The sequence below is a fragment of the Pelodiscus sinensis genome, chromosome 3 (assembly GCF_052426305.1).
Source record: "Pelodiscus sinensis isolate ZL-2025 chromosome 3, ASM5242630v1, whole genome shotgun sequence".
NCBI classification, from domain to species: Eukaryota; Metazoa; Chordata; order Testudines; family Trionychidae; genus Pelodiscus; species Pelodiscus sinensis.
Window position 1 is genome coordinate 188,428,615 of NC_143054.1, and position 13,847 is coordinate 188,442,461.

The 13,847-nt window shown below is 39.2% G+C and overlaps 1 protein-coding gene across 8 annotated transcripts in view; it reads left to right on the forward strand.

The window, feature by feature from the left end:
- Window positions 1-13,847, forward strand: part of KIF16B (kinesin family member 16B) — a 234,749-nt gene that overhangs the window by 34,986 nt on the left and 185,916 nt on the right. For all 8 annotated transcript variants that reach the window (XM_075925620.2, XM_075925621.2, XM_075925627.2 and 5 more), the window contains exons 5-9: window positions 2,026-2,123; window positions 3,012-3,121; window positions 3,734-3,876; window positions 6,620-6,788; window positions 6,958-7,089. In XM_075925620.2, the coding sequence (XP_075781735.1) occupies window positions 2,026-2,123; window positions 3,012-3,121; window positions 3,734-3,876; window positions 6,620-6,788; window positions 6,958-7,089 (652 nt within the window). The remainder of the gene's footprint in view (window positions 1-2,025; window positions 2,124-3,011; window positions 3,122-3,733; window positions 3,877-6,619; window positions 6,789-6,957; window positions 7,090-13,847) is intronic.

Consider the following 13,847-nt stretch of genomic DNA (forward strand, 5'->3'; position numbering starts at 1 on the left):
GGCACAAACAGACTGCACCAGCCAGTGGAATTGAGGGTGGTTTATTGCTCCTCCAGCACAGCGCAGCACAGATGTAATCTGGTTACAGGAACTGGGGCTAAGAGGCCTCAGTGCCCCCCCTTGAGATAGGGGAGTCCCAGCCCCCTCCCCAGCTCCTTATTCCCTGCCTTCCAGATAGGAACTAACTAACCCTCTCCAAGCCCTGCCCCCCAGCCAGGGCAGCATTCCACCTTCCTTTGTTCCTCTCCATGGGGGGTGTCTGGCCACTGGTTCAACAAGTTTGGCATTACCTCTGCCTAGTGAGGCTTTCCCTGCTGGGTCTTGCTCCAGACAGCAGGGGTCATCACAGCCCAGCAAGTACCCCCACTACGTCACACTGTCTTACCAGGGAGACAAGTAGAGTCCTGCACAGTTTCTCCCAGAAGCCACTGTTACCTTGCTTTGCCTGGGAAAGACCTAGCCTCCTTATTCCCAGAAGGAGGCAGAATCAGTCTTTCTCCTTTTGTCCCTCTGCCTCCCATGAATGCTATGACTGACATTTTTGAGATCATACTTTGCAGGGCAGGTTTTCTTATTCTGGGCATTGTGTTAACAGAAGTGAGCATGCAAAAGTGTGGGCACCAATGCACTTGAGCATATTGTCCTCCAGAACCTGGAAGAAAACTAAGGATTCTGGTGTTTCAGAATTTCTTTGCTCTCTGTAAATATCTGTGAAACTCTTTAAGTGTCTCAGCTGCTCCCTAGTGGTTGTTCTATACAGAAGATGATATCTTACTACTGTTGTTAGTTATTTTGGGCTTGTGTGCTCTAGGAAGTTATTTCAAAATAGCGTGTCCACTCTACAGGGAAGCCTTGAAATTAGTCCGAAACAGGCTCCCTTAATGTGGATATTCTACCTTGACTTAGAGCCCCAGGAAGCACTGGGGAGTATTAACTTTGAATGGCATGTAGTTATTCTGAAATAGCAGCAGTGGAGTGTCCATACTACTGCTATTTTGATATAACTATTTCAAAGTAAGTGTTGTTCCTTGTGGAAAGCAAGATTTATTATTTTGAAATAAGGGAATTTATTTCGAAATAACTCCCTATTGTAGACCAGGGTTCTGTTAACTCAGTTGGCAGAGGTTTGTGGTGATAAATCACATGGGTATGTTGTATTAATTTAGCTATAATACATGAACAAAAGGTGTTAACTCTTTGACAGTTACATTAATGTTTAGCTTCTATATTTCATTTAATGTAATAATTTGGCATTTTTGGAGGTCTTTCTGTCTCACTTCTGTATTTTTCCTCCATCAGCACATGTCAATTTGTTGCCACAAGATTATTCAAATTTTGTTTTTTTTTAAAGTTTTCAGAGATGTAGGAAATTACACACAGAAACCTGTGCAAAAAGAACATTAAAGTCACAAAATCGAGTACTCCGAAATTGAGAAATGCAAGACTTAAAATTGCTTCAATTTGGTTCCCTTACGCACATATTATTATAATAGCCTTTAATTGCACTACTGCATGTTGTATTTTCCAAAGGCCCTCTGCCTCACTCAGTGCAGAAGATGGATCTACTCTGGGGATGGATCAGAGTAGTGTAGTGCATGAGGCTGTTTGTAGGACCCCTGCTTCTCTTGTTGCAGATGTTGGAAGGTGTATATTGAATGAGGCAAAAGGTTTCAGGGAGAGAAAGGATGGCCTCATAGTTAAGGGCAGTTAAATGTTGCTCTGGAGAACTGGATTCTTTCTGTGCCTTAGGTAGCTGAGAATTGTATGGATGAAATGTGTAGGGTACACAGTAAAATGTAACCCAAAACTGAGGGCTCTTACTAGGATCTGAACTGCAATCTGCTTAACCTCCAAGTTGCTATGGCTGTTAAATATGATATTAAAAATATCTAATAATTCCCTGCTGTGTGTATCTTTCAATAACTCTGGGTATTGTCAATTTAAACTGGTGATTTCTTGGCTTTTGTTCTTAAAATATACGGCATGTGCATGTAGCAATGTAGAAAACCAAAATTGTTCTTGCAGGGTGATGCCGGTTTAATACCTAGAATTTGCGAAGGTTTATTCAGTAGAATAAATGAAAAAACAAGATGGAATGAAGCATCCTTTCGAACGGAAGTCAGGTAGGTTTTTCACTGTGTTAGAAAGATTGCTGGGAATGAATCAACTCTGTTACAAACTCCTTGTTTTCATGTTAGTATCTTTTTGTACAATGTGGATTTTGGGATAAATTTCCATGTTTCTCAGCTTGAAAATGGATTTTTTGGAAATGTTTTCAGCACTTTTCTGCTGGCTTTCATTAATCCTTCCATTTGCATTCAAAAATTTCACAGCAGACAGAGATTGAACCTGGGAAACTTCATCTCAGATGCTAAAAGTTTGTCATGATTTACAGACAGCTGAAATAATTCTTGAGAATGGGAACACTTAAAGAATCTTAACTTCAGCTGTTGCTATATGCACCATATGTAATAATTTTAAAATACTTTAATTCTGCAGGTTTTTGGCTTTTTGTAAGCAGCAATTGTAACAGTTACATCCGATTAATCACTTGACCATGATGAAATCAAGTTTTTAATTTTTTACTAGACCATTTTCTAATGTTTAGAGACTAAAAAGCAAAGAAGATCAACTGTTTTTCTGCTGCTACAACTACCTGTAGTAATGGGATTTGCATCAAGAAATGGTGTTACTTTAGGAAGCATATTACATTACAGAAAAAAACAGGCAACTCATGGAGATATTTGTATCATTATATCATCTTTAGAAGTACTGTTACCATAGAGTTTATGTTATAAATGGTATCACAATTTGGTAAAAAATTTACAAATTGGGATCTGTCCTGCAAGAGTGACTGAGTAGTCATTTGAACTAATGTGGGCAAAATAACTCATCTGTAAATTGGTAGGATTGAAGCTTAATTTTACCATTTGAAGGAGTTCTTTCCAGTAATTTTGCTTTTTAAAATCTTGTATTTAATATTTTTCTAAATTAAAATACTTTTGTTTCAGTTATCTGGAAATCTATAACGAACGTGTAAGAGATCTGCTTAGACGGAAGTCATCAAAAACATATAATTTAAGAATAAGAGAGCATCCAAAAGAAGGGCCTTATGTTGAGGGTAAAATCCACTTCAGTACTTTCTATTTTGTGAATATTTGCATGTTTTGTGTTTAATTGTATAATCCTATTTTTCTCATTAAATTGTTTATGCAAATAAAGATGAAAGTGAAAGACAATACAGTTAATTGTCAATATTAAAACATTATTGGGAACAGCCTTTTGTGCATTTTTCATTTCCAAACCCCTCTAAAGCAGAACACTTTTTTATTGAAGTGAAGCTCTGCTAATTGATTTTAAATAAGCATTGGGGCTATCTTAGGAATTGTGGATGTTTTTAAGTGAAAAGAGCCTATTGGAATCTGACTATCTTAGTCTGCTACTCTGACATTGCAAGTTCTTGACCCTCGAAAAGTTAGAGATATTGTATATGCTTTGAAGAGAAATAGGCACTTTTAAAAACTATTCTACTGTAAATATTCTAATAATAGTCTGGTATTCTTTGCACAATGTCTCATTCTTCTATTTCAAAGAAATTAAGGTAATTGACTTTACACACTTTCTGTGCAATTAAAGCATTGCTGCGTTGTATTGCGGTGGACTGGATTCTCTATCAGTTCACAGTACCTTCATAGGTATTCTTGTTCTAATTTTCATTTTTGTTCCTGATCAGATTTGTCCAAACATTTAGTACAGAATTACAGCGATGTAGAAGAACTCATGGAAGGAGGAAACATAAATCGAACTACTGCTGCAACTGGAATGAATGATGTTAGCAGCAGGTCTCATGCAATTTTCACGATCAACTTCACTAAGGTAAAAATAATTGTGTTGTCTTTAAATATTTACATTTAACAACTTACTTGCTAATTGATTCATGTAACTGTCAAATAGGGATGTAGGTGACTAATCAACTAGTCGACTATCTGATAAGCAAAAGCTTATTGGATAGTCGACACACTAGTTGACTGGTTGCTTCCCCCTCCCCTTGTTGCCTCTATCAGAAAGTCAGTTCCTCCCAGCTCCAATTCCGTGGGAGGGGCAGGGACGCAGCAGCGGTGTTCTGTCTTTGAAATGTACAAGAGCCCCCGCTGTTCCAGGCTCCATGTGATGTTTCAGTCTTTGAAATGTACAAGAGCCCTAGCGGGGACTCTTGTACATTTCAAAGGCGGAACTCTCTGTGGCACTTCCGCCTTTGAAATGTAGCCCAGTGGGCTCTTGCTAAATTTCAGAGCGGAAGTGCCCTTATCCACTAGTCGATGGAAACTCCATGGTCTGTTTGATTAGTTGATCTAATATTAACATCCTTACTATCAAATCAGCAACTTGGGAGAACTGGTTACTTCTATTTAAATTAGGTCAGATACTTGTATGGATTTTAAGTGTCAGGCTGCAATTCTTATTAAGCTTAAACCTGGGGGAGGGGTATTATCTGCTCATCACCAATACTCTTCTTTATGAGGCATTTAAATGTTCCCAGTGGGGAGGTTACAAGAGCGCCTACCACATAACTCTTAACTTGGAATGGGCTTTCCCTAGTCTGTCCACTTGCATTCAGTTCAATTGGAGGGCCCTTGCTACCCTCCACCATCATGAGGGGAACAGAAGGTGCAGAAGGGTTCAGACTTAAGCCTTTGAAGACCACGAAGTCTCACCAAAGAACTTGTGGTCACAAAGTGACTTTAATAGGCAGCAGTTTTAAAACAAACAAAAGGAAGTATTTCTTCATGTAGTGCACAGTCAGCCTGTGGAACTCCTTGCCAGGGGGTGTTCTGAAGACCAGGACTTTAACAGGGACCAAAAAACAACTAGATCAATTGATGGAGGTAAGGTCCATCAATGGCAATTAGCTGGGATGGGCAGGAACGGTGTTGCTAGCCTCTGCTTGTTAGAGGCTGGAAATGGATGACAGGACTTGTTCTGTTCACTCTTTCTGGGGCATTTGGCATTGGCCACTGTTGGAAGACAGGATACTGGGCTAGATGGACCTTTGGTGTGACCCCGTATGGCCTTCCTTATGTTCTTAAGACCCATTAGCAAAATTCCATTCATTTAATACTTTCAACTGTACTGAAAACTGGCCCCAGGTTGAGATGAATTAACAGCTCAACCAAGTACCTCTGCTAGGTACTAAACACATTCTTACTGCCACTTGTGGCTTGAAGGAGCTGTGAGGAAAGTGGAAAAAACCTCCCCAGGTCTCTGCCAGTTGGCTCTCTGACCTCCAACCTCTCTGCCATTCTGGATTCCCATTTCTAATTCAGAATGGGTAGGGAGGAGTTGCTTAAATGGAGCTGAAAGAGGCTCCATGTGGCACAGTCTCCAGGTTAAATCCCTAGAGCTGGGGCAGTTGGCCAGTCATCACCTCTCTTGTACAACTGGCCAACAGACTCAAAGTAACCATCTGGTGTACTTTCATGGGAAGTAACCATCTGGTGTACTTCGAGTGTCTCCCTTCCTTAATATTGAGGATATCGCTCTTCACCACCTACAATGTTCCCTGTTATCTGTGCACTTGGGTGGCCACTCAGGAGAGATTCAGATGTTATCTAAATGATTTACAGAGCGCCCTTGGCTGACAGCATATGTTTCTGCTTGTGCACATCTGCACATGCATGGATACACATGACAAAATTTCCGCATGTTACGTGATTTGCATAAAATGATGACTGTCTTTTATGCCTTAATATTGGTCATAGCCTCCGAAAATAGTCTCATGGCCCAAACTGTACAATAGTCTCACGGCTCAAATTTTTTATCTTTGTTCTACCATTAACTGGTCCTCTTCTGGGTACTCAAGATGAATACCTATGTTCCCCATATTAGTCTCCGGACTAAGGGGGTGATGAAATACATTTTTCTAGGTGTTTGTTTTCCATTCCAATTCCTATTAGCAGTCAACCATACAAAAGGGAGTGTACTATTTTTTTGGTGTGGGAATAGTAGCCCTATGCAGAATTTTATGGAAGGAAGATGGAAGAGAGAGAGAATTTGGCATAGATGCAGTGTTTTGTTTTTTTTTCCCCATAGCATGTTGCAAAAAATATATTTTCAGAGCACTGAATTATTCAGCTCACAGCTTTTAGAAAAAGATGGGAGGTTAGCCAACAATTGGTGTTAATATATTGTTCAAAGAAACTATTAAAAAAAGGATGATGGGAAATCTGAATGAAGAGGGTGTGTGTGTGTGTGTGTGTGTGTGTGTGTGCGCATAAAAATGGTAACTCTAATTGTTACCCAAAAATGTAATGCAGCAAACTCGCCTGTTATCTGTATTATTTTAAAATAATGCATTTTAAGACATTTGTGATGGCTGTATTTATGTAAATAACTGATTTTTTTAAAGTAATAGTTCACACATTAAAGCTAAGTGGATACTATGCAATTGCTTGTGAATGAACTCCATTCCTTGGTATCTCTAGTACAGCTCTGTTACTGTAAATATATACATGGAATCTCAAAAAAATGACATGAAAGATACAGACTCAATTGAGTAAGATTGTAAGACTTTGTAGCTTAACCCATTATCTTTTATTTTCTTGTTTGTCTTTTTCTTTAGGCAAAATTTGATGCTGAAATGCCTTGTGAGACTGTTAGCAAGATCCATTTGGTAGATCTTGCTGGAAGTGAGAGAGCAGATGCCACTGGTGCTACAGGGGTTAGATTAAAAGAAGGAGGGAATATTAACAAATCTCTAGTTACTCTGGGAAATGTCATTTCTGCCTTAGGTACGTCTCTGTTTTCTTTCATGCTCTGTCTTCTTTCTGCATTAGTATTAGGTATTTGTTTCTTAGTTGGTTGGCATTTAAATAGCAATAATGGATAGTAGTGCTATGGTTTTAATTCCTTTGAAAAATTAAACAAAATACAGAATTGCTTTCCTCCTCTCCTTCACAGCTGATTTGTCTCAGGATGCAGCAAATCCTCTTGCAAAGAAGAAGCAAGTATTTGTGCCTTACAGAGACTCTGTGTTGACTTGGTTGTTGAAAGATAGCCTAGGAGGAAACTCTAAAACTATAATGATTGCCAGTAAGTGTTTTAAATTACTTACCTTCATTCTTATCAGTTTATACAAATTAGTCGTAAATATTTTTATTCCAAATGCCTCATTAAGAAATGGTGTTATTTACACCTTGTTAAATTAATGATTACTTTGCGAAGCAAATCTTCCTAATACAGTCCAAATTCTTTCACTAACTATTCTCTTTTTCATAATGTCTGATAGGAACATCGTCGTCCTTTTAAAAAAAATTGTAGCATGGGTCCCTAGCAGTGCAATCAGGGGATACATATTTGTGTGCTTGACCCTCTCTCCACTTATTTCAGTAAATACAACCAGATTTTCAAGAAGACGTGCAACTGCATATATTTGTGCTTGCAAATTAGATGTTTGTGTGCGCATATCACTAGTTGTGTCTAACTGAATCTGTATGCCAAATACCTACTTTATTTGCATTCATTAGGTACTTATTGAATGAGTAGGGAGTGCATAAATGTATGTACAAGCACTTTTTGTGCCGCCTTTAGAAATGAAACATTAAAGATTAAAAATGCAGTTAATAGCGATCAATTAAGCTTGAACTCAAACATGCCTAATATCTTGTGATTCAATTGCCTTCAGGACTATTTAGTTTATCAGGTTTTTTTTAACTGCCCTCCATCCTAACACCCTCAATCAGTGCCCTAAATGTCAAGACTTTTTTCCCTCCCTCTGACATGTATATCATCATCAGTAATAGAGATCCAGCAATTTGAATGTGCCCATCAGTTTTTAACGTATGAGCTACTATGCTTTCCCGTAACTCTTATATCTGCGGTATTAATAGGAGAAAATAATAATAATGAATAGTTTGGCCTGTTGGTCACACTTGACTCATAATACACACAGGAAGCAGATCTATTGAGTAAGAATGTGCCATAGCTAAATACAACAAGGAGTCCTATGGCACCTTATAGACTAACAGATTTATTGGAGCATAAGCTTTCATGGGCAAAGACCCACTTCGTTAGATGGATGTACTGGAAATTCCAGAGACATGTATAAATATATAGGTATAAGAAAGGAGTACCAATCAAGAGTAAGGCTAGCGATAACAAGGTCAATTCAGTCAGGGATGATGAGGCCCACTTGTAACAGCTGATGTGGAGATGATGTGGAGAGGAGAAATTGCTTTTGTAGTTGGCTAGCCATTCACAGGCTTTGTTTAATTTTAAACTGATGGTGTCAAATCTGCAGATGAACTGTAGCTCAGCAGTTTGTTTTTGAAGTCTGTTCTTAAAGTTTTTTGTTGTTGTTGTTGCAGAATGGCTACCTTTAAATCTGCTACTGTGTGTCCAGGAAGATTGAAGTGTTCTCCTACAGGTTTCTGTATATTACCATTCCTGATATCTGATTTGTGTCCGTTTATTCTTTTACGTAGGGACTGTCCAGTTTGGCCTATGTATATAGCAGAGGGGCATTGCTGGCACATGATGGCGTAGATTACATTGGTAGATGTGCAGGTGAATGAACCTGTGATGGTGTGGCTGATCTGGTTAGGTCCTGTGATGGTGTCGCTGGTGTAGATATATGGGCAGAGTTGGCACCGAGGTTTGTTGCAGGGATTGGTTCCTGAGTTAGAGTTACTGTGGTGCGGTGTATAGTTGCTGGTGAGAATTTTCTTCAGGTTGGCGGGTTGTCTGTGGGCGAGGACTGGTCTGCCTTCCAAGGCCTGTGAAAGTGAGGGATCATTGTCCACGATGGGTTGTAGATCACTGATGATACATTGGAGAGGTTTTAGCTGAGGACTATAGGTGATGGCCAGTGGTGTTCTGTTGGTTTCTTTGTTGCGCTTTTCTTGTAGTAGAAGGCTTCTGGGTACACATCTGCCTCAGTTAATCTGTTTCCTCGCTTCCTCATAGCTAAATAGTTACTCTTCTGACACTAACAGCACTTTAATCTGTTAGGTTAAACTTCATTATGTAGAAGCTGCTCTTGTTAGAACTTCTTTACAGTTTAAATAAAACGTTTTTAATAATGGCTCAGTTGATTAAACAAACATTTATTTCTATATAACACAGCAGATGAGAGCTGCCTAATGGACTGACACCATCAGGATAAGTGCTTTTAGTGCACAGTCTTGACATTTTTTAGATCTATGTGCCACTCCCTTCTTACATGCTGTCTTTTAGGGGCGTATATTGGAAGTATGGTCTCCTGAATGCCAAGTAACAGTCTGCTCACAATACTACTTGTTTCTTCCTTTGTGTGGTTTTTATAGTTATCTAGTCAATCAGTTTAAAAGAGAACAACTTTCAGTGTCCACGCCATTTTGGGCACCATCCAAGATACTGTTCTTTGGGCTGCTTCCCCTTCTCCCAATGTCACTTCTGCTAGGATGACTTCCCTCTCTCCCTTGTAGTTGTTCTCTGTCTCTCGCTCCAGTATCTATCCTACGGATAGCATGGTGGAAGCATATAGAGCTCAGTGCTCGTGTTACAATGACGTCTATTACAGTCCCCTAAGCTTGTTGTCGGTAAGAACATCACACAGCATAAATGTGTTTCGTCTGCATTGTCTTTAACCAGACCTGCAAAGATCAGGAAGACCACCTCATACTACTGATAGAAGAGGTTTTTTTTAGTGCAGTTGGCTAAGCTCAGTATCAAATATCTGGCTTTTGAGATTCATATATGTTAAAAGCACCTAACACTTATGGGTGCTGCTAGAAACTGGGGCTGTCAAATGATTAAAAACATTTTTTTGTGTTTAATCACACAATTAATTGCACTGTTAAATGTAAAATACTATTTATTTAAATATTGTGGGTGTTTTGTACATTTTTTGGCTACATTGATTTAAATTATAACGTATAAAGTGAGCGCTGTACACTTTGTAGTCTATTATGATTACAAATAATTGCATTGTAAAAATCACAGTAAATAGTATTTTTCAAATCTCCCATTGCAAGTACTATTGTGCAATCTCTTTATCATGAGAGTTGAACAGATAAAATATAACTGCACTTCACAAATAACACAATGGAAAACTTTGGAGCCTACAAGTCCATTCAATCCTACATCTGGTTCAGCCAATCACTCAGACAAGTTTGGTTACAATTTGCAGGAGACAGTGCTTTAGTACTAGTAGGTGCTAAAGTTTTACACTGTGTTTTTTGAGTGCAGTTATATAACAAAAAAATTATGTTTGTGGTTTGTATTTTCACATTAAAGATTGCAATATAGTACTTACATGAGGAGACTTGAAAATACTATTTCTTTTGTTTATATTGCTAATATTTTAGCTACATAATGATAAGATTTGAGCAATGTACACTTTGCAAAGGTTGAAAAAATCCAAAAATATTGAATAAATTTCAGTGTATATTCTATTTTTTGTCAGTGGGGTTAAAACTGTGCTTAATTGCAATTTAATTTGATTATTTTTTTGAGTTAATTTCTTGAGAACTGCAATTGACAGCTATATTAGAAACAAATGCAAAATCTTTACAGTGCTGTTTTGTCAGCCGATGGTCAGGGCTCCCTATATCTGTCCCTTAAGACCGGCTGAAGTTCTTTTAAATTGTGCTTGGTTCTGTTACAGCAACTGAAGGAGTCAGGTTAAAACTTAAACAGTTACAGGTTTATTGAGGAAGCTTATAAATCATATGGTTGCAATGGCTATTGTTCTATTTCTTAACTATTAGCAAAATATAGATCTTAAAACGGTTACAAAGAAGATAAAGATAGGAAAATAGAAATAATGGTACCAAGTAACAGCTTACTCTTTCTGTGTGTACACTTAAGACAGAGGACCACATCCAGGTACCATTTTTACCCCCTTCTGTGCCTCTCGACTCCAGCATGTCAGGCCAGGGCTGGTCCCTCAATTCCTAGGAAAGACGAAAATACGAGTTGGGCGTCCCCATAGAACCTCGGGAGGTCAAACACCTAACCCGACCAGCAGGTAGAGGGTAGAATGACACTCAAAGTGAGTGTGTGCTGGGCCCATCTTTTATACCCATGGGGTCACGTATTTCTCTTTCTTGTCTGTAATGCCAATTGATGCTGGTCTGTCTGCTGTGAGACCAGTTCTTACAAGGGAGTTGTGAACTTAATTTACACTTGTAAGAGAGAATTGAGATGATTAAATTGGAAGTACGGGACATTGTTTTCTCAGTGGGAAATTGCTCTTCCAGGGACTGTGTGTGTGTTCGAATCAACATAGGTGTCAGCTGGTGGCAGTCTCGCATATCCTGATCTCTCCTCATATCTATGTTTCAGCTTCTCAGGATCAGATGAGCCAGCATAGACTATGCTGATTTTATTGCTCCTTCTCTGTCCTGTATGCTTCAGAGAGGCAAATAAGATGGACGTGATGGAGGCGGGCTGTCTGGCCTCATGTTTGTATGGTCCCTATTAAATATTAGAAAAGATTTTTCTGTATGGGATTTGTGGTATCCCTAAAGTACAGTCTGGATGGTTGAACAGCTGTGTTCACTCAGTTCTCTAGCTGAGGTGCCTTTTACACTGCTTTACTGTGACAACCTCTCCTGGTCTATTTCCACACATCCTGTAGTGTGCAAAATCACTCCCAACTGAATTATATAAATGCTTCTAGCTAGTCACTGCTGGTGTTACATATTAGTGACACCAGCAAATTCTCCATTCCCGACTTGTCCCCATAAATGTGTAAGCTACATTGTCCAGCATCCTCCTGGAAAATACAGACTCAGGAAGTCCGTCATTTCATTAATAAAAAATAGTATGCACAAATGAATCTCTCAAATTGAGGTTTCCAAACACATCAATTAAGCTCACTGGTTTAGATATACAATAAAACAAATTATGGAAAAATTGGTGTTAAGTGATCAGCAGTAATAAAGCATGGAAGTCAGATTTGTTTACAGACATAAAAGGTAAAACCTGAATTAATATCTAGCCTAACAAGCTAAGTGAATTGAAAGCAAAAGGATTCTTTTAGTAATCTAACTGGATTCCTTCACCCAGGACTGGTCCTCCAGTTCAATTATGTTGCTTTTATCTTTCAAATGTTGTTGATGCCCTGAATAGAGTTGAGAGGAGAGAGTTGATTTGAGGCTTCTGTTCCTTGCTTGTTGTATTTTCCTCCACTTTCAGAATCCTCTCCAGCTGGGGTTCAGGTGACAGCAAGTCTGTTTGTCACAATGTAAATTTTTTGTTCACATCCATTTTCTTGCCAAAGAATGGTTTCCTAATCAGGTGATAGTCTATTTGATTTTGCTGATTGAGATGATTAAATTGGAACTGGACTAGGCAGTTTTTATAGATTTGGAATGTGTCTTAGTAACATCATATAGTAGAATCTTATAACATTACACCGTATTGCCACATTTTACCGGGGCAATAATAATCAGAAAATTTACGATTTTTCGGGGCATACTTGATAAAAAATTTACCTTAGTTTTGTGAAAGTGGTGCATATAAGTATATGGTATACCACTGGAATGGGTAGAGTAAATGAGAAATGATAGCAATTGTGGCAGAGTGGGCATACAGGGCAAGAGCCGAGGAAAATATTTCCATTTTTCGTCTAACCCCAAATGTGTGAGCCACTGATAGGAGAAAGCAAATACATTTGTGATAAATATAGAATCAGAAAAAAGAAAATACCACATTTCTCTACAGATGATGGTTTAGTTATTTTCTCAGCGCCTCCGGGGTCTTGTTCTGCTGTTCTTTATTCAGTTTTGTAAAGGTTTTAAACATCTTGTTAGTGAAGGTGGTGTTCTCATTGTTCAGAAAAGCAGACTTAGACTCCCTCAGACACCTGATGGGCAGAATCCCCTGGGATGCTAACATGAAGGGGAAAGGAATCCAGAACAGCTGGCAGTATTTTAAAGAAGCCTTATTGAAGGCACAGAAAGAAACCATATCTATGCGTAGCAAGAGAGGCGAACATGGTAGGAGACCGGATTGGCTTACTAGGGAAATCCTTGGTGAACTTAAGCACAGAAAGGAAGCTTACAAAAAGTGGAAACTTGGACGAATGACCAGGGAGGGGTTTAAATGTATAGCTCGAGAATGCCGAGGGGTTATCAGGAAGGCGAAAGCGCAATTGGAATTGCGACTGGCGAAGGATGTGAAGGATAGCAAGAAAGATTTCTACAGGCATGTTAACAAGAAGAAGGTGATCAGAGACGGTGTGGGGCCCCTACTGGATGAAGGAGGTAACCTAGTGACAGATGATGTGGGCAAAGCTGAAGTACTCAGTGCTTTCTTTGCCTCTGTATTCAAGGACAAGGTCGGCTCCCGGACTAATGCGCTAAGTGACGCAAGATGGGACAGCCCTTGGTGGGTAAAGAACAGGTTAGGAACTATTTAGAAAAGCTAAACGTACACAAATCCATGGGTCCGGACTTAATGCATCCGAGGGTACTGAGGGAGTTGGCAAATGTTATTGAGGAGCCTTTGGCCATTATCTTTGAAAAGTCGTGGAGATCGGGAGAGATCCCGGATGACTGGAAAAAGGCAAATGTAGTGACCATCTTCAAAAAGGGGAAGAAAGATGATCCAGGGAACTATAGGTCGGTCGGTCTTACCTCGGTTCCTGGAAAAATCATGGAAGGGATCCATAAGGAATCCATTTTGAGGCACTTGGAAGAGAGGAAAGTGATCAGGAATAGTTAGCATGGATTCACAAAGGGCAAGTTGTACGTGACCAATCTGATTAGCTTCTATGATGAGGTAACTGGCTCTGTGGACATGGGAAAGTCAGTGGATGTGATATACCTCGACTTTAGCAAGGCTTTTGATACGGTCTCCCACAA